Raw genomic sequence first — 26,401 nt, 5'->3', positions numbered from 1 at the left:
ACATGTCTGGCCTTTATTTTTACTCATAAATATGATGAAATGGATGTAGTGACTCGTGCTCTGGTTTATTTCAATAAGAAGTATTTAGCTAATGGACATTCAGAATGGCTAATAATATTAAAGTTTAGAAGCTATTTTGGCTGGTTGTCCAAAAAATGTAGTCCAGATTATGATCATGTAATCAAAAAAGGAATTTGCGGACACTGCTTTATCTTTTTAGATTGAAGATCCATCCTAAAAGCAAAAAACCTCCACCTTAATGAAGCAGTGTGCCTTTACTATTTATGGGAAATATTCCTTTTCTTGTGAATATTATTCCACATGACCAAGTGTTTGTGTGGCAGCATAACAAAATACAGCCGGACAGTAATTGAAGCTGCATGCCCTGGCAAAATGTCACCTTCTTCCACACTGGCATTAACACTGACAAGTCAATTGTTTAAGGTACATCACTAAAGGAAATAAATATCCAATGTAGGTATGAATCAGAGCCTTTCAACTATTATGTGAAACAGACTGTAAGAACAAACTGTGGAAGGAGTGAGAGAAAATGTGTCCGATACATATTTTGGATGGATGCTGGAGAGTAACACCTTGTTCACATGTGGCTCAATAAATCCCCCCATGTATTCAGTATGTATTCAGACACACACACACACACGCACAGTGATTTATGCACAATTTGCAGCTGCTTTACTGATGTGTCAACTAGTAACTCAGTTTTAGACAGCTCTTGTATGTACTGTATGCATGTGTGTGTGTTCTTGTCACACTCAAATACAATAGCAGATTAAACACATCTGCATATGTGGCTCAAACACACACACACACACACACACACACACACACACACACAGAGACTCACACACGCATAACACATAACCCAATAACCCAATAACCCAAATGTCTTTCCTTCTCTAATCCCTTCTTCTGTTCATTCTTTCCAACTAAAGTAACTTGGGAAGAAAATCAGAAGAGGAAACTTGTACCATTGCACAGCCCTCAGTGGATCAATCCACCCTTACATTCTTTGTGCATAATGCTGAGCTGTCAGCATGCAACTATGTGGTTTTAGGAAAAGGAAACATGGACATAATGGAAGAGATATGCTCAACAATATGTGATGGTGTTATTGGTTTATGCAAACCATTATGTGTGTATGCCAGAAACTGATTTACAGAAGGCATAGTGGAAATAAATAGAATGATGCATTGATATATAAATATGGGGATAAAAGAATTTTGCTTGCATCTGCAACTATAACTTCTACTTTGAAGATGGTGAAAAGGTTGCTCCTCTCCCTTTTCACTAGGCCTTGGTTCCCAACATTACTAGTGTTTTTTTTGTGTGTTAAATCTGTAATGTCAGTTCAATGTTTGTTGTCTGTTAATGTATCATGTTACACAAATAACAGAATACAAGTTTCAGTTGAGTAGTTTGTGTTTCAGTTTTGTGTTATGTTTTGTTGAAGGGCTTCAGTCCTGCTGTGATGTTTCTTTTATGAGAGCATTTTGTAGTGTTAGGGTAGATTGTCTGCTTAATCAGTGACAGTGGCAACAGGTGTGCATCATTAGGTGCACTAAGCAGTGAGTCACTAGGCATGTCAAGTCGAGGCAGGATATACACTCACAGAGCACGTTATTAGGAACACCTGTGCAATCTAATGCGATCCAACACAACAGCTCTGCCATAAATTCTACTTTTACGAAGTTTATACAGTTTTTGTTGGCGTTGTCACAAATGTGATAATTCTACTTTATGTTTATTATTGAGGTCGTAGCGGTGTACTGGAGTGAATTATAATGAAAGTGTTCCTAATAGTTTGTCCACCTGATTAACATACATGAGGGGGGCTAAATATTAGGAAGTACAGAAATATTAAGTGTTTCTAATCAAGGGCTCAGTGAGTGTATAATTTAGTGCATTCATGACTGTGTGTATGTAACCGTGATGGTACGTTCCAGTTCAGTGAGGCTGAGGAGGCAAAAGGCACTGGTCTATTGTTGGGGAGCGAAGCTGTGAGGCTGCAAAGTCTGTTTCATCTTTTGTTGTTGTTGTTGAATTTTTGCTGTTTCATTAATATTTTTGTTAATAAACATCACCTTTTTGCACATACTCCTGCCTGCCAATCTGCTTCCTCAACATCCCTTTTAAAGTTTTCCAGTGCCAAACAAGAGAATACAATGTAATTTTTAATACAATTCATATTACAATATAAAGAGGAAGTGCAATAAAAGTGCAATGGACCAAAGTGTTGAGCTGTGCTAGATGAAAGATCTCAATTATTAGGAATATCCACTACAAATCTGTAGTAATCTGGCCATTATTTTTATTTTTTTTTTTTTCATGAATCATAGACAGATAAACTTCAATTTACACAAGACTGAAGTTCAAAATAGGAATGACAAAATGGGAAAAAAAACATTCTGTACCTCAACAGTACCAACAGTACCAAATTATGAAAAAATGTCATTATTACATTCAGCACACAGCATACCAAAGCACCAAGAAGAGGGAGCAGACCAGACAGATGTTCTCTAGTGTAATAGGATTTCACCTATCTCCATTAATTCGTAATTTATTACATATATATTATGAGAAAGAGCCAGAAAAAAATCAAATGTAATACCCTGAGAGGAAATGAAAGAGCTAAAGACAGAGAAAAAGGAGACAGTGTGTGTGTTAAGGTATGTTTCTGAGTTGGACAGCTCAGACCCCCTGATGCCAAACCCCCGCTACCCCACCGCAGACCCCGACTCATCCTCACAGATTAACAGCCTATTGAATTCACAGATGCAGCCAAGAGTGGAACAGAGCCAGCGTGGTCTGTCTCCGCCTGTCTGGCTCTTAATAAATCACACAGCAATTAAACACACATTCACACGCTCACACTTGTGAATATACAGTACATGTACGAGCAAACAAGCCATTGCCTTTGAGCAGTGCACACACACACATATATATAGCTTACTGTATAAACACATCAGTGTTCATCACAGACACACACAGTATTGACTCTTCTCCCTCTCTCTCATCCATTCATTTATGCTTTCTCATTTAGAAACCAGCCTGTAGAGCTGAGCCTTGGATTGGTCTTTTTCTGTCAAGCTGTCATGTTAGAAACTCCCCTGGTTGCCAGGTCTCACACTCACATGGGCACACACATGTGCCAGGTTGTCACCAACACCCCATCCAGCCCTCTCTTTTCTGTCCCTCTCAGTTTTCGTTAACTTCCTTTCTTTCCTTTTGTGTTTGATGTATGCATGGTTTAAAGCATTCATGATTTTTTTTTACTCTGCTGTGAATTTTTACCATAAAGATTTTCGACTTCTAATTTTCTCGAAATCTTTCTTTTTCTCTCAGCTGCCTCACTTCATCAACAGTTCTCTGCCAGCTCATGACCGCATGACGGCCCTGCAGATTGACAGCTACTTCCGCCAGGAGCTCATCTACAAACGCAATGAGCGAATGGCTCGTCGTGTGTCTGCCCTGCTGCAGAGAAATCCAAACCAGACGTACTTTTTTGCATTTGGTGCAGGTAAGGGGGTCTCAGATACTTCAACAGGGATGTTTAGGATGAAGTATAAGTTCAGTTTCTAGTCCAGGGACACTTTGAAAGGACACTTTGGCTGCAGGTCAAACAATGAGAGAATTGTCATATCAGCCAATGAAAATGAGATCTTTTCAAATACATCCTGATTGAAGCTGAGAGTGTGTGTTTGTGGTAATTGTGAAGTGAAAGAGAGATCAGGTTTGCTTTGGTCTGGAACAGCGGTTCTGTCAGCGCTAACGCGTGTTTATAGTGAACAATTTGCTCTCTTTTGTGTTTGAAAGCAAAACTGGAGAAAAAACAGGACAATAAGTGTACAATGGTTCCCAGATCTCTGGCATGAAAGACTGTGTGTCTATGCATACGTATGCACGCACACACACACACACACACACACACACACACACACAGAAGTCTCCCACCTCAGAAATGAAGAAACCATGTTTGTTTCAATTACCATTCCTGGCTAATGCTGCTAATGTTTCCTGAATGGTGTAGTGTGTCCTGAGGGACGTGTGTGTGTGTGTGTGTGTGTGTGTGTGTGTGTATGTGTGTGTGACATATACACACACATGCAAGTGTGTTTGCAAAAACAAGTGGTAGGTGGGTGTCTATGTGTCTGTTTATTGTACAACTGTGTGTCTGTGTTTATGCATCTGAAAATGGGTGGTACCGCCTCTAGGGTGTGTGTGTGTGTGTGTGTGTGTGTGTGTGTGTGTGTGTGTGTGTGTGTGTGCTTGCAAGTGTGTGTGCTATAGTGTATGATTAATGCTGAATGCCTTGCTCCTTACTCCAAGCATTTTTTCTCCCTGCGCTCTTTGTGCTGTTTGGATAAGGCCACTGTTGCACCATCTTGCTGCTATGTGTGGGTCTGTGCACATGTGTGTGTGTGTGTGTATGTGTGCGTGTGTGTGTTGGGGAGGGGGTGCATGTGTGTAAAATAGAAGCACTGTAAGTTTGCATATGTACTTTGACTGTGGTGGAAGGATGTATTTGTGCCATTATACATCAAAAACTGGTATAAGTGTTTGCAGTGGAAAAAATAAGGGCTGATAATACATCCTTCTCCTGTTACACACTGTGTTTATGAAACAATGAAAGTCATGTGAACTTCGGAAAGCCAACAAACCCAGTCCAACTCCTTAGGCTAAAGAAAAAAAGCATTGAGGGTTTGGCGCGGAGATTTGCAAGAAAGTGAAAAAACAGCCATGTTTCCTATTTCAAGTTGTTAGAAATGTTAGTGATAGTGACATTATTGTATGCAACGTGTTCAAAACCTAAACTGATTATCCCTCACTGCTACCTGGACTATCTTCTGAACTTCATGCATAAATATCTTTCATATATTCATTTGAAAAGGTTATGAAAATGTCGTCCTTAAATTAATTTGGGCAATTAAGGTGAACCATCAGGGGTTCTCTTGTTTAGGCTGATAAGACAGCTTCATTTTTTTAATAGACATTTGTTTTAATGCAGCTTCATATTTTCCAGGTTCTTTGCCCTTCAGTAAGGCAGCTGTGTATTAGCTTTCCTGTGTGTTCAACCAGGCCTGGACAGACTGGAGGTGAACATGTGTGTCGGGTCACCTACAGGCTGCAGTGTTGTGTGTGAGAGAACTGAAGTGTGAAGTGATGAGAACCATTACAGTTACCCTGCGCACACACATGAATACACTTGAATTCATACCTGAGCATGCATACAGTACCTGTGCACATATAATAATATTAAAAAAAAAAAAATATATATATATATATATATATTCACGCACACACACACATAATATAAACATAGAAGTCTCAGTATAGACCTCGGGAAGGCAAAGCATTTACATACATGAAAGTGCAGGGCAAATTCACTCTGCATGTTCACTCAATTTTGCGCTCACAATCTGCATGTAATTAGTGTCTGATTTGCTACAGCAGTGGCAGCTAATTATGCAACTAGTTACTGGGGCTGCCTTCTAGCTTCATTTAGAGAGAACTTTGAGGATAAAAAATGAAATCATGAGCTAGTGATACTAAAAAAAGAATTACAGTATGTTAAGGGTATTTCAAAACATTTACTAAGCATGCAATTAAACTATTGCTGAGATTATTATTAATTAAATAATGATGATTATGAAAGTAGTTTGTAAAACTAATGCAGTAAAGGTCAATAAACAAACTTCTAAGGAAAAAGACAATAATTGGAACTGACAACACAAAGAAAACAAACTTAAGTTACTTAATAAACTAATTCATTACAAATTTGTATATAATACAGGTTATTAACAACAACTTTCCCACCACAAACTTCTCCTAATATACCAGCAAGATGTGCAGATCGTCATCACAGTAACTGATACTAAATCCAGATGAATATTATTCTGTTACACATATCATGTCCAATACAATTTGTGTCTATCCTGCTTGAAATGCATAAAAAAGAGAGATGTGTATCACTGATAGAAAAACAAACTGGGCCTCCAGGATGTTGTGCCTGTTTGATAAATGACACACATGTCTGACATGTTTAAGCAAAAAATGTAATAAATTAAGGTTAACAGAGTCTCTCCCATGCATGAATCACAAAGCATCCTTTTCTCATCTTATTTCTGTCTTAAGGATTTTGACTCATGTCTTTACAGTCCTGTAACTGTCCCTGCTGGTCCCAGTTTCTCATTGGCTGTAACCAGCCATGAAATTTTATCATCCAATGATGCCAGGATGTATTAAGTGACGGCCTGGACTCCCAGAAATCTGACTGTGCTCACATTGCTCTGCAGTATTTTCAAAAGTAGCTCTGGAAGTGGTCTTACTTTGTGAGAGGAGCAATCTGACCACAAAACAAATTTTGAGTAATGAAGAAAAATAAAAAAGGGATGGGAGGTGTGAGGGTTAAGATTACCCAGACATATTTTAAAATAAAAACAGACTGGAGAGATGTATAATAGTCATTCTCAGGCCAAATGTGGACTTACAATAATGTGATCACATAAAATCCAATCTTTATGGTCAGATCTCAAAAATCACATTAACATGACGTGTGTAGGCAGTGGGTTCACAGTACGTGGCTTATTCTTGTGGATTATTAAATGGAATAATGAAAATGTGGGATTTCAAATGCTGGGGATCCTGGCACGAGATCCACAATCTCTCTCTCTTGTATATGCAGTACAACAGATAAATATTAATGGCCCCTCTCACTGCCTTTGCCTTGGACACTTTACTTCCAACCTGAACCATGTCCAGAGTACAAAAAGAAAACAGGACTGTCGGGAAGGAGCTGGGGCAGCACTTAGGTCAAGGCCCTCTAGAGTTACCACTGTTGTAGTCCGATCCAGGAGTTTTTTTCACAGGATAATTAAACTATACAACGTGTGTATAAAGTGGTTCAGGCAGGAAATCCATCTCTACTCAGTTCAGCACCTTACTTCCCAGCCTCCCCCTTTCCTCTCACTGTACACCTACACCTTCCTGTAGCATAAGTACTTTTATGTGCAAAATGCATGCTTTTGTATTTGCTAAAGCAGTGATTTTTCTCTCTGCTCTTTTTCCTCCATCCTGCACACATCTCCATACATTGTAACAGACATTTTTTATTTCCTTCACCAACAGGTTATTAATACAAATTATAGAGTAAAAAGAGCTCCAGCAGGCATAATTGAATTACCCCAGGCAGTATAAAAGAGACTGACTGAGCAGTATTACTCTCTCACTGGAGCTTGCTGTTGGGCCAAGATTTCATGATATCGATGGTCCACCATACAACACTTCAGTCAACTTGAGTTTCTCTCTAGCACATATTACAGTCATATTTCAGTCACTAATTGTTATGCAGTCGAGTTTACATTACGTTAAGCCACTAATCAGTATTTTACTGGCACTGTATGAGAGGGTCACGACTGAGCTGCAGTCATGAACCTTATCACTTAAGTCCACAGCTCCAAGCAGCATTTTTGCCTCATTTTCAGTAGCTCATTATTTTGGTTTATAGTGTTAAGGCCCACAAAGGTAATATATGGTCCAGTCTCACTGCTTGTATCCACACTCTCTTCCCTTACTCAAGCAGTAGCAAGCAGCTGTTTTCAGCAAAAAAGGAGCCCTGAATAGCCCCCTGTACACTACTAGCCTAGCACAAAAAAAAGAAAAGAAGAAAGACAAAGTCCGTGACTAGCTTGTGAAGAAGTTAGCAGCTAAAGACAGATATTTAAAGACAGGAGTTGGTGGAAGCTAACCAGAGCTAAAAGAAGACTGAAAATTGGGCTTTTGTTGACATTTGTTAGGTCACCAGCAACACAACTTTAGCTTTAGCTTTGGCATGCTAGCTACACAAACGTTATAACGTGATAATATGTTAGGGCTGTGTTTCTGTGAGCTTGTTTTTGTTTACACCCAAGGAGCCAAAAAAGGAAAAAGATTAAAGCAGTTAAAGGGAACATATCTTGCTTTTTGTGATTTTCTGTTATTTTTATACTGTTAACAGTGTTTCTCCTATAATAGTGCAGCAACGAGAACCCCCACCAGGCCAAAAAATATTTTTTTAAATGCCAAAAATAACTGCAAATATCCATTCATTTGGAAATCAATAGTGTTTGGGAGCCTCTGAACAGCGCTGTTTCGAAACGTGAGTTAACGTCTGTGTCATTGCCCGCGAAACTCCTGGTAGCGTAACTTCTTTTAAGGAATAAGGCAGTGCATAAGCGAGTGGTTAAGCAAGAGGGCGAGCATCAGATGGGGAATGCGAGTGCAGCAGAGGAAAAGGTTAGCAGTAAATTGTCAATCTGGCAGTAAATGTACAGTACAGACTACAGTGTGTCAGTTAATAAATGCTGCAGCTTGTCAAGACCAAGAAAAGTCATGTCAGTTGTTTCCCCAACTGCTGGAAAAGTGAAGGGGGTTAGCTCCGAAGTTAGAAACAATGGGTTAGCCTAACCTGACGACGCTAAACAGAGAAATAGAGTGAGAAATGTGTGGCTGCTAATCACCCCTGCCCCGCCAGGCCAAACCATTCAACATAGGGGAAACACTGTGTTAATGTATGTGAATGTATGTAAAGATGCTCCCTACAAGTCAAAACCCCAGGCTTCAACCTGCTCTAAACGTCTCGTTTGCAATGTTAATTCTACTTCCTCCTCGTGATGACGTCAGATTGTTCATGCATGCCCACAAATGGCTGTCTGTTCTGTAGCCTTTGTTGATGAAGTTGTAGGATGGTCGCATTGTCCATTTGCATATTTGGGATCAGATTCGGGCTTGAACATGTACAGATTTATTTAAGAAGTTTCCATTTCAAATAAAGATTGAGAAAAAGAAGTGGAATTGTGCCTGATAATGACCCCTTTAAATGAATAGTTAAACATTTTGGGAAATATATCTTAGCCTATTCACTTTCTTCCCGAGAGTTAGATAAGAAGAGATAACCACTCGTTATTTACGATAAGTATGAAGCTATGGCTAGGAGCCAGTTAGCTTAGGTTAGCATAAAGATTGGAAACATGCAAAATCTCAAACTATTTCTTTAACTTGAAGTGAGCAACACTGTTGAAAGAATAGTCATCAGAAATTTAAATTCAGCTTTTCTCTCTTCGCTCTCCATCTCCTCAGAGTCTCTCATCCTGTTCCTTTACGCCGCTGTGACCACTGCTGTTCACTATTACTATCAGTATTATGTAATGGAGACCAATCATAGGCACCCACTGTAGCATGACGTAGCGCTCTTTGTAAGGCCAAGTGAATGCATCACAGTTTCCCCTTGGACAGAATGACACAGCAACACCAGATGATAGCAGTAAAGGGAAAGCATACTCGTAGACTCGTCACATTGGACACTTGTTGCTATTTTAAACAGACACAAGTCTAAATACACTTTTTTTCTCTCACGCATTCAGCAAAATATGCAATCATACACAAACAAAAACAAAAACATACACTATAATTTTTACACATAACACAAGCACACACAGATTTATCATAAAGAGTTGTGCTGGGGTAGGCAGCGTCTCATTGGAGCTCTGTGGTGTGCCTCAGCAGGTTTTCATTTGCCAGCTCTCTGGCTGCCGCTGCCTTGCCTTATTGAAAACATCCCATGGAATTTCCTGACGCTGCCACGGCCTAGACACCACTTCACTCACATACACGTGTGTCTGTGTATGCTTGCGACACGAGTCATATGATCCACAGAGATATCCATCACCAAAAAGAGTTTACTGTCAAAAATACACATGTAGTATTGTTTTAAGTTTGAGTCACTTTGGATCTGTTTGCAGAAAGTCGATTTTTGTGCGTAAATTCTGCTGTGCAGGCCTATAGCACATTGTGCGGGCAGAGGGGGACCATGTGTTTTGTAGTCGCTTGTGGTGTTGTGGTGTTGAAGTGATGACTGAGGGAGAAAGCCTGTCTGGCGTGCATGTCATTTTGTCTGTGTGGCTCTTCCTCTCTGCATATCTGCTTTTTTCAGCCCTTTTCCTCTGCCTGTCTGTCTGTCTGTCTGTCTCTGCTGGCACTCCGGTCTGTCTTTAGCTCTAACTTCATATTTCTACCTGTCTTGCCTGCCACTCTGTCTTAAGCTGCTATCTTTCTGGCTCTTTCTATCTGTCCCCTCCATCTGCCACTGTCTCGCCTTTATTAAACTGACGCCATCCCTTGGTGATGTCTAGCTCTGTCTCTTCTGCCTCATGCTGTCTTCCCCTCCGCATAGTGCAGGAACATTTTATGAAGTGACGGAGACGCCATATATGTGCGTCATGTGTGCACTTTGTGATTCCTCAGCTCGGCAGAGAAGACACATGGAGGGAGATAGAGTGAGATATAGAGATCGAGAGATATTATTAGTGTTCCTACTGACAGCTTGGACTTAGCAGGCTTTTAAATGTATTTTTAACGGGAGTGTGGTTTGGACCAGAAGCCAATGTTGTTTAGTGCAGGGTGATAGTGCATGTGAGTCACTGTTAAGTGTGTAGTGCTTTGGTCCAATACATGGATACTTCTGTCCACTAGGGAGGAAATGTCCCTCCAAACAGTATTACACCCTCACTCACACACACATTGCTTTTACTCTTTATGATGCTAGCTGCTCACAATTCAAAACTAAACAAGCACAATTTTTCATTTAATCTTCCCATTGCTCAACTTTTAGCAGACAAGCACAAGTCCATCACTTTCCTAACATAACATAAACCTAATTATTTTCTAATTACCACTTATGTTCAAAAACCCAAGCTTTTTAGGAATTAACAGTTCCCAATTTGTGGACTGTTTATTGTAATCTGTGCATCCAGTTCAACATGGCTGTCACTGGTTCTAGTAGCCTGACAAAATACATAAAAGACAAAATGCGCACTTCATGACTGCTCTTATAGAAGGAATATTTAGTTTCATTAAATGACAAAAAAGAACATTCACTTTTACTGTGTATTTATTAGCTAATTTAACAAATTAAATGTTAAAAAAAGGCTTGCAAGGATATTTGTTACTAATTACAGTAAAATTATATTTAAATAAACCCAAATTGTTACTGCTCCATATTAGCAAAGTTGACTTGGGATGTTAACACATAACTTTTTTTCATAAACACACGGATGCTTTTTTGCACCCATGTAAGGTTACATCGTCTTGTCAATGTTCAGGAATGTGCGTTTGCGTGAAAACGTCTTATGGTAACTGTTAGCTACACTGGTTGAATTCTTAGCTCTGATTAAATCAGTACAGCTCATTAGCGTGTTCAAAGATTACACACTTCATTAGCAACTGAAAGAACATCTCATAGCCTATTTAGTGCCAATAAGCTTAATGCTACATTTCATAAACACATGGATGCTTCGGTGTAGCTTGCTTTGATCTTTTGAGCATGTAAATTGGCCTACATGCACACACCAGAAACTATGTAGATCTCAGAATACAAGAATACAATGGTTCACTTCTTGGGACTCATACTACTGCTGGTTTTCATACTAGGTAGTTAATTGCATTCACCTGGTGCCCCAGGTGTAAATCAAATCATGATTAGATGGGAAGAATGAAAACCAGCCAGCCTCGTCCTGAGAAAGAACTGCTGTAAGACATTGGTACGAGCCAAGGAAGCACACTCAATAAAACACACTTATACGTTTACATTTACACACAAACCTGCACATACAGGCTACATACATACTCACATACCAGCACACTTACTTGTATCTCTATGCTCATGCCTGCTGGGCAGCTGTGTAGTGTATGCCAACATCACACACACACACACACACACACACACACACACACTCCACACTGACAAATGCACAAAAATATGCACTCCTTTTAAAACACATGAATAAGATGACAGGCACATACTGTAAGCTTTTGTAATGAACGGAAATGTGTGAATGTTTTGTACCTGCTCACATGAAAAATAAATATGCTTCCCTCTTAACTGGAACTGCAAGTTTAACTGAAGGGTGGAGGAGAGGAAATGAACCAACGGTGCAAGAATGAGATGACAGAGATAAAGACCGCCATGAGACAGAGTTCTGTAAGGATATCATATCACATTCTATCATATATACGTATGTGTGTGTTTGTGTCCAGAAGAAAGAAGTCCCTCTACTAGTTGACCAGCTGCTCCCTTTACTCCTCATGTCCCAGCAGGGAGAGACACTAAAGACCACAGCTGACAGAGACAAAAACAAACAATTTCCACTAAATGTTGTTAGCTCCACTGTAGTCTCAGCTCATCTCTCATCCTCTCTTTTTCTTTCACTTTCTTTACTTTCTCTCTGCCCACTCAGAGAGTGTTAGACTGCAGCAGCAAGCTCACACAGTCTAAATATTTAAACATGGGGAATTACTTTAAAGCTTCTAACACTGAACGGCTGATCCCTCCCTCCAGCCTTTTCTGACATGGACTGGTGTCAGGCCCGCTGCATGCAGCGAGCGGCCTTTGGATGTGATCCCCGAACTCCCTTGATCTTTGTATTTGACCGGAACGTCAACCAGAACTTGGACGTGGACACCCCCAATCAACAGCTGTCACTCATAACACCTCAGCGTGGTGCGGAGAGACAGACAGACGTCGTGCTGCATGCATAGGAAGTGAAATCATTATGGAGATGAGGAATGAGTGAGAGAAGTTGGGGGAAGCCAGGGGAAAGACTCCAGATTCCCATTATTCCCCCTCTACAAACCCAGAGCTGAGCCGAGAGGTGGAATTTGCCATCCTGCCTCTTTAGATTTACACGTCAAGTGAAAGCTGCGCTCTGTTTTCAAGGCAGTGGTTCAACTATTTCTGAAGCGCCGTGGGTAGTTGTTGCTCCGGCTCCACTCTGTTAATCCAAAGGCTGCTGTGTGATTTATAGAGGGATCCCAGTACCGTAAAACTGTAAATGGAAATGCACAGCAAGGCGTGGGGATGCTGGGCTTATTAAAATCTTTGTTGCATTACTCATATGTTGTTCAAGAAAAAAGAAGGGCAGTGTTACGCAGGTTAAGTCCAAAGAGAGACTTGTGCTCCTGTGTCATAGATACACACACACACACACACACAGAGGTAGGCAAATACATATTAATGTGAGCTCACCGTTGCGAGCAGACAACAATCGCTGGCACACACTGAAGGGAAAACTTGAATAAATGTGTAGAGAAACATAACAAATGCAGATGCTTCCATAGAAAGCACAGAGGGCCCCTAAATGGTTTTTCAGTCACCGGTTTATGGGAGATTTTGGATTGATGTGTTAGGCAGCGCCCACATCATTAAAACTTCCCTCCGGTCTTCACTCGTGAAGATTTGTGATGCTGTTTTGATGGTTCAAGGTTGTCCAACACCTTACAGAGACATTTATGTTAGTTTTTCCTTTAATTTGTCATCCGCCTGACACCTACACACTTATTCACACACAAACAGATGCAAATGAGAGGAATTTTCCCCCATCATCACTGGAACACATTTCCAAACAAATCCAGAGAGGAACACACCCTTGTCAACTACAAAGTAGTGCGGGTAGTTTTTTAATCCCCCCCCCCTCCCCCCTCCCCCCCATTCATTGGGTTGCTCTCTCCACCGTATCCTCTCACTTTCTTTCTGCTTTCCCTCATCTCTTCACCTCCCTTTCATCTGTTGTTCAAATGGCTGGGAGGCAACAGCTTGTGTTTGTTTGGACCATAATGTAGCAACAGTACCCAGCATGCATTCTGGGAGGGTGGAGAGAGTGCGCAATCCATCTCGCCCTCATGTTCTACATCTTTTTCCTTTTTCTTCTTCTCTTTCTTCACATACATTTTCTCCCTCGGCCCACTCATCTATTTGCAACCTCCTCCTTCTTTACTTTCTCTTCCTATTTTACTGCTTGTGCTCTGATTGCAATTTTTATGTGAGGTGGTTTGCTTGCAAGCCATTTTTTTAAACCACTAGTGCATACCAGTTGATCCATTGTTTACACAGCATAATTGCAAACACATTTGTTTGCGCAAAAACTGAAAAATAACATAAATCTGATCATGTGTGTTCTCTTTATTTTTGGATCAATGTCCCATGCCTCACCGCTCACTGTTGCTCTCTATTTCTTTTTCTCGTCTCTCTTAACCGGCTCCTCTTTGTTGCTTTGAAGGTTTTCGAGAGGGATGTAGAAAGGAAAAGATGGAGAGATTGTGATGGAGCGAGGGAACAAGGACTGGGCAGATAGAAAGAGAAGTGGGTGTGAGAAAAGAGGTGCTGACATGGCTGGAGTCTGGAGAGACATGCTGCCACACCTCTCTCTCCCTCTCTTCAACACACACTCAAACTTGCATGGAGAGGAAAGGGCGGAAAAATTGACAGACAAAAAGACAAACAAACTGACAGCAGAGGAAAGAGCTGCAGTGACAGCAAGACAACCATAGATGCTTTAAGGAGACATGATTAAGTCTGGAAAGCCAGACAGATAAAGAGATAGGCCTGAGACAAGAGGTGGCTACAGTAAACACAGAGAGTGAAGTGGAGTACATTAAGTTGCTACTGTAAGTGGAAATTGGGATGGAAAGGTTATTAAACAGGGGAGTAACTGGGTCATTAACTCTGCTCTCAGGAGCCACAGGAGGGGGAACACCCTGTAAGGTAGTGACACACTGCAAAAAGTCCTGGTTGCTCAAAACTGAATGAACTTTTTTAAGCAAAGGAAATACTGAAGGCATATCTGCTTTATTAGAGTGATGACAGCAGACTGGCGAGACAAAAAAAACAGAGAGTAGGTGATATGTGAAAGTGGTTGTAAATGGTTTGAACCCACATTACCACAAGTTGCGTTTCTTCTGTACATAGCCTGAGCCACTCAACTTAACTTAATAGCCCTAAAGCGGTGCAGTTACAAGAGAATATGACACCTTACAGATTATTTTTGAGATCCAATGAGTGCAAAGAATCTTGTTAAGCAGTCATCACGGAGGTGTAATGCACTTCCCAAAAATCACTTGGCAAATTAAACACTGTGACGTAAATGATGATGAAGAGTCTGACAGTTGAGTCTGTGGCGTGTTCACACTGGAAAGATAAAGTATACTCAAAAAAAAGTCTGTATGTAAACATTTCTTTCAATTTAAACACTCATCACTTCCTGTGTGCCAGAGAACTTTGCTCAGGAAATACTCATGAAAGTGTTTCTGGAGAATCACAACACAGGCATTTATTTGTATACCTTTTACTATTGTAAGTAATTTGTAAGAATTTTACACATGGCCACAGCATTTTTTACAGTGTGCTACCGGTGCATTCAGCCTACGAGCTCTACGTGCAGCAGGGGAGCAATTAGGAGTCAGCTGACCTCTCATTACGTCTTGGCTAATGGAACTGTTGTTGGGCCAGCTCTCTGCTGCAGAAGCGCCACATTGTTTACTGTCTGGATACTCCACAAACAAACACACTAGCCCAGCCCCGACAACACAGTCATCTCTACGGAGAGAGCTATTATCTCTGTGTCTAGTCACTCACACACACACACACACACACACAGGGAAGAACCACAAACACACACAGAAACAAATGATACACATGCCACTGTTGTCAGATGAAAAGATTGTGAATAAACTTAAGAACCCAGAAAAACATTTTTGTTTGTTTGACAAATTGTGCCAGCTCATGGGGAACCTTGCAATCCCTCAATTTAAGTTCAAACATGGAAGTTAGCAACTTTTTAAGAACGTTTGTGTGTCTGTTTATGTGTGTGTGTGTGTGTGTGTGTGTGTGTGGGAGGGGCACATGTGCATAAGTGCATGTTTGTCTGTTTATTCGTGTCCATTCGTTTGGTCTTGTTTTGCAGACAAAAGTGTTTGTATCGTTTGTGTATACAGTAGGATGTTTAACAAGTGGGTGCATGTTTATTGGATGTTGTTTACAGGATCCTGAAAACAACAAACGAAGGAACAATTAGCAGAATGAACGTTTAAAGAATGTCAGATTTAGAACAGGTGTGTCTTAGACATGAAAACATGATGTCATCCGCCGGCTGTGAAGGGAAACAATCTCATCACACAAACAACCACACACACACACACACACACACACACACACACACATGCTGCCTTGTTTCTGTGTGCGTTATGGATAACAGCAGGGCAAAGGAAATCTAGTCAGCACATCAAACAGTCAGCTTAACCTCAAACCGGGCGGACACTCAGGAGGTGTTCTTCTTGTGCCCCTGGCCCTCAGAAATTAATGAAATAGCTTCTTGACACACATATTAGAGTGGTTGAATCTGTCAGCATGCAGTCATTGAACGAGCTGACTTCGGCCCCACTGTTTGGTGAGAAGAAAGGGATGAAAACTTAAGTATTATAAACTACTACTGACTGTATATGTTATATAAGTTACATAAATTAACTGTAGAGTACATATTTTGCAGTTTCTCCATAAGCATGGCATCATCCACTGGCCAAATATGGAGGCATTTTCAGTCATTGTCAGCAATATGCTGATGTTTAGCAGATATGTTTACTATGTTCAACATCTTAGTTTAGCATGTTAGCATGCTAACATTTGACAATTAGTGCTAAACACAAAGTAGGACACAGCTGAGGCTGATGAGAATGTCATTTTTGCAGATATTTGGTCATAAAGCCAAAATAATTGGATAAATTAAAAACCTGATGATGGCGTTAAATGAAAATTAAACTCACCCTGAGGGGAACATGAATGTCTGCTTTCATGGCAATCTATCCAACACTTTTTGAGATATTTTACCTAACTTAAGTTATGAGATCACCAACATCATTAGGGTTCATCCTCTGGGAATCATGAATGTATGTACAAAATTTGCAGTCCGTGCAATAGCTGTTGAAATATTTCAGTTTAAACCAAAGTGGTGGACTGACTGTCTACTGTTGTGCCATTTCTTCATTTATTAGTTATTTTCCTATTAAAGTGATCTAATCTGAACTCTGCTTTCTATAGGTACATTATTATTGCAATGTCAGGATCACCGTGTTTGGTTTCTTTTGTTTTCTAAAGTTTCAGTTTATGTACCTAAAAAAAATATCTTTAAAAAGTTCTTAAAGAAACAAGGATGAGAAATATGTCCTAACTTCTACCCTTGTGAGGATATTTAGTCTGCATAAGTGTAGCAAAACAAGAACACACACACAAATACATACACCCACCTTCACCCAGACAAAAGCTCACACTCTCCCCTCTGTGTAATCCCATCTGATCTCGCCGACACTCTGTTGTTAGAAGCCTCCACTCACTCCACAGCCTATCCCAGCGCTGCCTTTGAACTCGGCTGCCAAGAAAGTGTAACACCGCGTGCCTCTTTCTTTGACTTTCAGGAATGATCAGGAACATTATAATGATAAAATTGGCAGGGGGTGAGGAGCCGAGTGGGAGCAGAGGGCCCTGATAAAAAAGGCGAGTAAGAGGCTTGAATATTGTCAACGTGTTGTTAATAAGCCGCAGGAGAGAGCTGAGGTGTGTGAGTGTATGAATTCCTGTGTGTGCAAATTTTTGTATGCAGGTTTATGTGTGAACGCAAATATGAATTCTTCTGTTAGGGTGTGTGTGTGTGTGTGTGTAGTGGGGGTGATGTCAGGCTACTTTACAGCTTATTGCTGGGTTGAGTGACGCGCAGGATTATCGGCTGATGGGAGAAATAAAAAAAACACTCTTTCATCAGCGCAGGGCTGGGGCCCACATGTTTGATGTCAGACTGAAGGAATCATATACAAGGTGAAGGAAAGAGGGAGAGGAGTGGAGGGGAGGCAAGAGGTTGAGTGCTGACAATACAGGGTCATTAGGGAGCAACAAGTGCATAGGCCCAGAAGATGAAGAATGATCTTGCATTTGAATAGCCTCTGTTATCCTCCAAAATCCTGTCTCTTGCTTCTGCCTATAGCAGAACTGTTACTGCCACAATCTAACAAGGTATATCAACACCTCTTTGGTGGCGAGGCCCACTGACTGGGTACAACACTTAAAAATATTCTTTGAAGCTAGCCAAGTAAGAATAAGAATATGTATCATGTTGTGAACCCTATCACCAAACAAAAATGACACTTCCATCCCTACAGCTCCACCGTCAGCATTGCAACGAATAGTAGAGCTTTAATGCACTGAAAAACACTGGGGAGTATTAAGTTTCTGTTTATAGCATCAAAATATTTTCATGAAACACAATCCAGGTTGTTGTTTTAGAAAGACAAAAATGAACTCTCGTATCCTTTAAATCTGTCCTGACCTTTGTTATTGTGTCCACTGTTAGGTCACTTCCTGGGGAACCGCAGTGTGCTGGACATCCTCAGGCAGGAGGGCTACGAGATCGTCCACACTCCCTCTGATCACCAGGAGCCTGTCACAGAGTGAGTAAGCAGAGAGAGATGACAAAGAATTACAAAGAAACAAACACACAATCTGTTTCTGAAAAACAGACAAAAGTATGTGATTGCTTGGGTTACTAAAAAGAAATCTGATCTCTCATTTGACATTATGTAATCTGACAAGGTTGATGATGATGATGGTGGAACATACATATTATTTCATTTTGGAGGCAAAATAATTCTAATGCAATCAAATTATGGGCATTATATTGGTGAAAGATTACACTTTGAAAAACAAACTTGAGAGCCCTCTAACCTGACAAGATGACGAATGAAAAAAGACAAGGTACTAGCATTGCCCTGATGAAGTTATGGTAATATGAACTGTGAAACATAGCATTGGTGCACTAGTTTTTGGCAAGCATGCAGATACATGTGGATGTAGATCACAGAGCCCATCAAACAGAGAAAGAGAATATCTGTCTACCCCCCACAACTTAACGAGTCCACATCTGTCTTATTCTCTCTAGAGTCGAGGCATTTAACCTCAGTAGATTTACTGAAGTGCAACGCAGATACAGTCCAAATTGTGCTCTGTAACAAATAAAGCTCTGCTATACAGAAATCCTTTGATACCTCATCAACTCCCTCACCTTCCTCCCCTGCTCCCTCCGTTCCTTCCTCCGTCTCCTCCCTCTCCTCCCCTGCCTGCCAAAGGCGAGCTGCCAAAGGTGAGCGGTGGTTCTGCCTGTTCTCAACAGCCACTGGTACCACGGTCAAAACAAACACACACATACAGACTTGTATGCAGGGTGAGCGGAGTGATGCACTGTGCCAAGGAGCAGGGGGAGCAAGATTGTACTGTACACACACTCAAACTCACACACCTCACACAGAGGCTTGGCTTCTGTCCTGCAGCATTTCTTCACAAAAAAAACCTTCCACAATCCCTCTAAATATCTCAGTGTGTGTGTGTGTGTGTGCACGCCCCCACTCCCTGGCACAGAGCAGTTCCCCTCTCACCTAGGGGGTTGATCCATGGGCCCGTAAAATGGTAACAACAGCCACTTGAATCACGGTGAAAATGGAAAAACAAGGCACCAGGAATCTCTTTAAAAACAGTAAAAACATCCCCAACCATCCATCTAGTCGGGGCTTTTACAAACTTCTCACTGTAAATTACAGCTGTAAATGTAGCCTCCCTATCACCCTCCACCCTGTTTGCAGAGTTGTGGGCTTCAGCCAGTGGTTCTGGTTTAAAAGCTGACAAGTGGACTGACTTGCTGTGGTCACAAAACACTTGCGTGTGCCGCACACATTCACAACCACATGACCACACACTTGCAGGCGTGCATGCACGCAGACACCTCTAACTTTGTGACGCAAAGGTGACTTAACAGGCGAGGAAAAACACAGCAAGATGGCTGGGTGAGAGGAGTTTATGAAAGTTATTCGAAGCGATTGGCAAGAAGTCTTAAAGAGTGATTATATGACTGACAGACGGCGCAGACGAGAGCTGGGTTTGGCTCCACAGTTGCTTGACCGCAGGCCTGGAGCTATCATCACCCTGACCAAGCCTTCAAATCCTGGATGGGGATGGTTTCAAGCCTGTAAAAGTAGAAGTGCAGACCATCACATTTATTATGACCTGAGAGACAAAACTAATTATGAAGGAGCAGCTCTAGTGGAAATCCTGACATGATTTAGATCCTATGCCCTTGTGGATACAGTGCAAATATTAATATTACTCATCAGCATGTAATATAGCATCACAGTTCCCTGTTATTCCTGTTACTTTATTAATTTTTTACTTTCTAGTTGTTACAGTGTCGATGTATGCAGAAGGTTCCCTAAGGATCGTTTTGATGTACCACCTTGAAACACATACTCGCACGCAAGTCATATTGAAAGGAAAAGAACAAGGGTCGAGAAAGTATGAGTAATGGATGGAAGAAAGAGGAGCATGGCAAAAGTTTTCGAGGAGAGGCCGGTGATTCTGGGTGGTCCGCTTTGAGCAGATGTCAGTTTTGATGCAAAAGTGCGGCCACAAGAGTTACAACTTCCTGTAATGTTGCCTGTTGGGTATTTCTGCCACTCAGTACATCGTTTATAGGGCAAGGCATCCTTCATGGTGTTCATGTCCTTGAGTGAAATATGGTGTTAAGTGGAAAGAAATAGACTGGTCAGAAACCACAAACAATAACATTTACTTGTAGCCACTTTGAAATCTTAGAAAAGGGAAACAGGCCAACTTCAATTATGATCAGCTGAGAAACACTAAAATGCTGATTTTACATCTATAAGTCAAAGGTTTCACCATTACCTTTGAATATACCAAAGATGAGTATGAACTGACATCCTCTCTATCTCGCCTGTTCCGTGCTTCAGGAGTAAACCAGATGAAGAGCCTGCAGTACGATCCAGCGAGGAGAGCGATGACATGAGCACGGCATCTCCCACCAGCTGGCTGACCAGTCCAACAGAGATGGAGCTGGAAGACCCAGAAGACATCCCTGGCCTCGGAGAGGAGGTGTTGCCTCACATGCTGCTCCCCGACAGCCTGAGCCAGCTGGAGGAGTTTGGACGACACAAACGGCCTCGCAAAGTTCACCGGGGCCATGCGAGACCCCGCCTCTTCAGTGATCTGTGGGTTCGCATCGGAGATGGGTGAGATATCCATTATAATCAGTTAACTATAGTGATATTCAGCTCTATAAAGTAACTTGAGGTATAACTGGAGTGATATTCATGTCAATAAAGATGTTAATATAAATACCTGATGAAGAAAAAAAATCATCCTACAGGTCATCATGGGTCATTACAGAGTGACGCAAAGACCTTATTTTGATACTACTGCAGACTTTGTATTGACCTTTAGTAAACTGATGTTTACTGAAATACCTCTGCAGTGACACAGACAGTTTCATATGTCTGAAAATAGTTTAATACCCAACAGAGCCCAAGGTGGCATCTTGTCAGAAGACAAAGAAAACCAGCGAATATTCAGATTTTACAAGCTGGAGCTACTTAGTTTGGGTATTTTTGCTTAAAAATGATATAAACAATGAATTTCTTATAAAATTATTGCCATAGATTGTCAATTTTGTTGATCAACTGATCATAAAGTGTGTGTGAATCTCTGTAGTTGCGGGCTAAACCCTGATTTGTTGTGTCCCTCTTTCTCCAGCACCACCCCACCACCTAATGTGAGGATAATCAATGGTTATGTGACAGTGTCGCCTCCACTGACCAGCCAAAAGCAGCACAGAAGAATGGACATCCATGCCACGGAAAAACCCCTGAGTCCAACTTCCTCCACTCCATCTAATCCCAGCTCAGCCCAGCCAGCTTTAGTCCACAGCACACTCACACTGTCATGTATTTTAGCCTGGCTGTTATCACACATGCTGTTCACCTCCTGACCACAAGACAGCATTATCACACAGACAGACACTCAGACACTACAGCCTCCATGGTCCATACCAGAGCAGTGGAATGTACCCGATAAACAAGGAATGACCACCAGCACATGCAGACAAGAGACCGGAGGAATATTTTAGTCAGGACACGACGTCCTGAGTAACTGCTGGAAGACTCAGCTCCTGCTGAAATGCCAAGCCTTTCAAGTCTCAAGAAGTGTGGAATAAGCTCTCAGCCATGACACAAGCAATGAATGGACTGTGTTAGACTCCCAAAGGGTGGAGTCTTCAAACCTCATGAAAGTATTTCGACAGAATAACAGACATAATAGCACAATGAAGACCTGTAATTTTAAGGAGTTTGTGTGGTGGAGTCTTCAACCCAGTAAAAACTGTAATACTGTATAGAAAAATAAGGTTGACATTAATAATGAGAATAGAAAATACTAATAACATCTATAACATCTATAACTCTGCGATAAATGAGTATGAATGCATACAGTCAAACAGTACTGTGTAGGAGGTGGAGCACTCAGTTGCCCTTTTTGTAAATTGTGCATTTTGTTCATAAAGAAATATTGTATATTTATTATTTCTGGAAGAAAAGAGTATATTTTCTTGCTTTTGAAGAAAAATGAAAAAATAAACTTTGAAAACCTCGTGTGTACTAAGATTTTTTTCTTCCCAAAGGATATATCATTTGGACTGGAGCGTCAAGGCCAAATCATGGAAGCAAAATGGATTCAAATAAATCTGTAGCAGTCTCAGGAGAAAGACAGCAAATGGGAAAGACAGATGAGCCCTGCCTGTTTGTGAAATTAGAGATGTTTTTAGTTTAATATTGATAGCGTATGTAACATATTGAGAGATTACAGAGCATAAAAGTTTCCATGCTTTGCTTCTTAAAAGTATGCTAACATTTTTGTTAATGTTTAAAAAGCAAGAGCAAAATTGAATGTAAGCTAAATGTCTGTATACAGTATGTATCCAAATATACTGAAAACATGAAAAAATTGCACAACAGATGATCTCATTCTGCCATCTGCTGGCTAAATTTAAGAAAACAGTTTGGGTTAGAAATTGAAACCCCTCGACATGTGCCTTTAACTGTACTATTGTTGCATTAGAGAGATCCAAGAGAGGACTGTGAGTAACTCTGAAAATAAGCACAATGCACAAAATAGTAAAATCATCCAGACCTCAGGAGAAAAGGCTGAAGACAAAAGGTTGAAGATAAATAATATAAAAATAAAAAAGGATACCTGTGAGCTGGAATAATGTGACCAGGCTCAAGTCGAGAAATTTAGTCACAGGTGATTAAAGGTAGTGGAAATTGTTTAGTACAAATTTAGACCTAAATTAAGAATTTTTGGTGTTTTTTGGCGTTTTTGAGCAGGTTTGAATTCAACTCTGAACTATTTCAGTCAGAAGTTTGCCAGAAGGTCGCACCATTTACTTGAGAGGTAAGACAAGGGCACAGACACATGAAAAAGTCAAGATGTGGTGACAAAAATACACAGATGTTAAGAAAAGTATGCAATACTTACCATACAGAGCAATACAGAGCATTATGGCCTTTTTTCCCCTAACTAACATTCCCTTCTGACCAGGTACATGCACAAGTATTTTAACATGTTTGTAAAGGCTGAATGGAACATTCTGAAAATAGACACTGGTTCAGGCCATGGTGATTTTGGGTCTCAGTCTCAGTCTCAGTCATTAACCGTGAAATAAGTCAAAATGGCCAATTGCTTAATATTACCTTATTATGCTGCACTGTGGCTGGCCTTTCAAATTCCTCTTTGAAGTTGCTTTGTTACAATTCGCTGAGCATGGTGTAACTTCACTTAGATGCTTACTTAATAGCACAAAGATATGAGAGCTCAAGAACAATATTTTCACTTTCAGCTAAAAGCTAGTCATTCATCACTGAATCAAAGTGATGAAGTGCACTGAAACCAAACTGGGACCATTACTAACAAATACATTAACTATAACGCTACATTTTTTCCATTAGTCATGTAGAATAACGTTTAAGGCTGAGTCTGTAACTGGAATGAAAGTCAAAACCAGGTTGAACAACATGCTGAAGACATGAAAAATGGACACTGATCAAATTATATGAAAATAGGTAGAAGTGTGGTCTGCAGAGACATTATGAAGCTATTCTGCTGATGCATAGGCTGCTAAGTCTGATCAGCTTGGAGGGTCTACTCTCTGAAAATGAAAGCCATTACAATGGAGTGGCGTGATTTATAATGAAGTTTTCAAATTCTTTACATTTCTCAAGGTTGAAGGTTCAACATTTAACCATCCAGAATTCATTCAGCTCATTAAAACTTTATTTAAATTAAACTGAACTATACAGAAAAGTAACTTAAATGGAATAAGATTTTCTCATTTGGTCTTTTAAATTATTACAGTGAACATGTGTTTGATGCAGAAATATCCTCTTTTTCATGGACTATTAAATGTTTTTCTGCTTAAAGATTTTGAGCCCTGAATGGCAGAAAAATCACAATTCTGTCTACATTTAAATGAGACATCATTGTTACAAAGGAGGAAATGGATTCAATAAATTTGGCAGCTCAAATGTGACAAAAAAAAATGTGACAAATATAAAGTGACGACACAGCCTCCAGGTTGGAAAGCAGCTTGTGGAATGAAAAAAAAAAACTATTGTACAATATTACAATATCCTGTACAAGGAAAATGAAAGATGAATGCTCTCTCACAAGTATCATAATCTATCAGCTATCTATCCTTGTGCAAGACACTTGATCCCCACAGTTGAACTACTCAGTGGCCAAAAACAGAATATTCTAGTTGGACAGAATGAATCCAATTGTGTTGAACAATGTCAAATTATAGTGTTGCTCACTTCTCATTTCATCTAAGTATAAAACAACATGGAGACAGGATTATTCTAAAACCACAGTCGTCCTGAATGATTGTGTCGAACTGCTGTAGTTTGTTCTCCCACCACTGAGTGGCGCTACAGTCTAACAATAACTTCAGCAACAACACAAGCGGCATAAAGTTTGGCAGGAGAAACAGTGTCTAAAGGCCTCATTGTCAGAGCCTGAAGACATGCAGAGAGACAGGTAGGCACTGCCTTTTAGATACTATATCTGGACAAAGAATGTTTATATAGACACATTTTAACCAAATATTATACAATAAAGTGATCAAGCTATAATTGATCCAATAAATGATATTATGTTGTGCATTTTAGAAAAGCCCGAAAACTGGACCTACTGATCTGATCGGGGCTCAGTAGTCCACATAGTTCCAAAATAGAGTTCATATTGTTTTTTTATCACAAAGAAATTACCAGATATTAAAAATATTATATACTTTCAAAGTGTTAGTATAAAAAGAAAAAAGTAGATTTCTTTTTACCAATCACTTTTGCGTCACATTTTTTTGCAATATTCATCTCATTATTCTGTTCATGTTATTGTTGCAAACTATCCAGGAAATAAAAGCTTAATTCAATATTGTTTTAGGTTTTGGTTTCACAAGAAATTTTTAAAAAATATGGTGTTTTTATTTTATTCCATTTCAGTTCACATTTCTGAGCACTTTTAAAACAAGTAATGTTGTTTTATGTCTGATTGCATAATTCATCATACAATACAAGTAACATTGTGGCTTGTTTTACTCACTTTTATGATGTGGGATAAAGAACAGTTCTAATCATTTTTGTTTGCATAAGTCATTTCAATATATATTGATTCAGCACTGTCGGTTTAGAGTTAAGATTAAATAAAAGTGGATTTTTCTAAATGTAATGTGTCGCTTTGAAATATATGAAGTGAAATGTTTGATAAAATAAACAATTAAAAAATATTTAATGATGAAACAGAGCAAATTAAATTAATATAGTCAGCTCCTTAAAATAAACATATTACATAGACTGGCCTAACTGGTGGAAAGGGATTCTTATTTCGGCAAAAGTTGGACAACATCCATGTTAGGTTACACAAATATCTAGCTGGTGTTTCTGGGAAGATACGGGCCAGTATATAACCCTAATTCAATTGGACACTTAACATGTGATAAAATCAATCAACACAAATAAATAGAACATGAAATAAACCAAATACATGGACTTACTGTGTGTTAAGAATGATGTCTTGAATTTTGATAATACCCTTTTTAATAAAAAACATGAAACAGTTAATGCAAAACCTCTTTAGATAATATAATTAAATGCTTCAAATCAATATTAATAAGATAATATTAATAACCACAGAGCAAATTTTGTTTCAATTTTTCAAGAGAGCCTTCCACCCTTAAACAGTCTCTTGACTATCATCTTGATTGGTGGAAAAAAAAGAAAAGAAAAGTGAAGAGCAAGTTTTTTAGAACAAACAGCTTTTTCGCCCCTTAAGCCAAGACAGGACAATATTTGCCTTAGCTAGAATACCATTTTCCCTGGGCTTTGGGGTGTTGTTTGAGGGAGTGGGGGCCTTGACAGGGTGCTCTGAGGGCTGACCCTCACTCTGCCGGGGCCACGCTGCCAGCCGCATATAAATAAAAGATTACAGTGGAAAATCAATTTCTGAGCAAACTCATTAAAAATGCCCCTCACCTTAAATGATTCCTATTTCCTTCCATTCAACCTGTTAACGCCTAGCTGTCCCTGAGACCACCCTACCCCCCCATTTCCCCACCACCACCGGTGCCTCATCCCACCC

At 40.1% G+C, this 26,401-nt stretch overlaps 1 protein-coding gene across 1 annotated transcript in view; it reads left to right on the top strand.

Moving 5' to 3' along the window:
* The window catches only part of trabd2b (TraB domain containing 2B), a 70,934-nt gene extending 48,598 nt beyond the window's left edge, over positions 1-22,336 (top strand). Inside the window, exons 4-7 of the mRNA XM_044362610.1 lie at positions 3,364-3,538; positions 18,225-18,321; positions 20,668-20,946; positions 21,467-22,336. Of these exons, the coding sequence (XP_044218545.1) occupies positions 3,364-3,538; positions 18,225-18,321; positions 20,668-20,946; positions 21,467-21,701 (786 nt within the window). The 3' untranslated portion in view covers positions 21,702-22,336. The remainder of the gene's footprint in view (positions 1-3,363; positions 3,539-18,224; positions 18,322-20,667; positions 20,947-21,466) is intronic.
* The last annotated feature ends 4,065 nt before the right edge of the window (positions 22,337-26,401 follow it).

Source organism: Thunnus albacares, chromosome 9, assembly GCF_914725855.1.
Source record: "Thunnus albacares chromosome 9, fThuAlb1.1, whole genome shotgun sequence".
NCBI classification, from domain to species: Eukaryota; Metazoa; Chordata; class Actinopteri; order Scombriformes; family Scombridae; genus Thunnus; species Thunnus albacares.
Note: the sequence above shows the minus strand (reverse complement) of the source record. Positions and strands in the feature narration are given on the sequence as shown.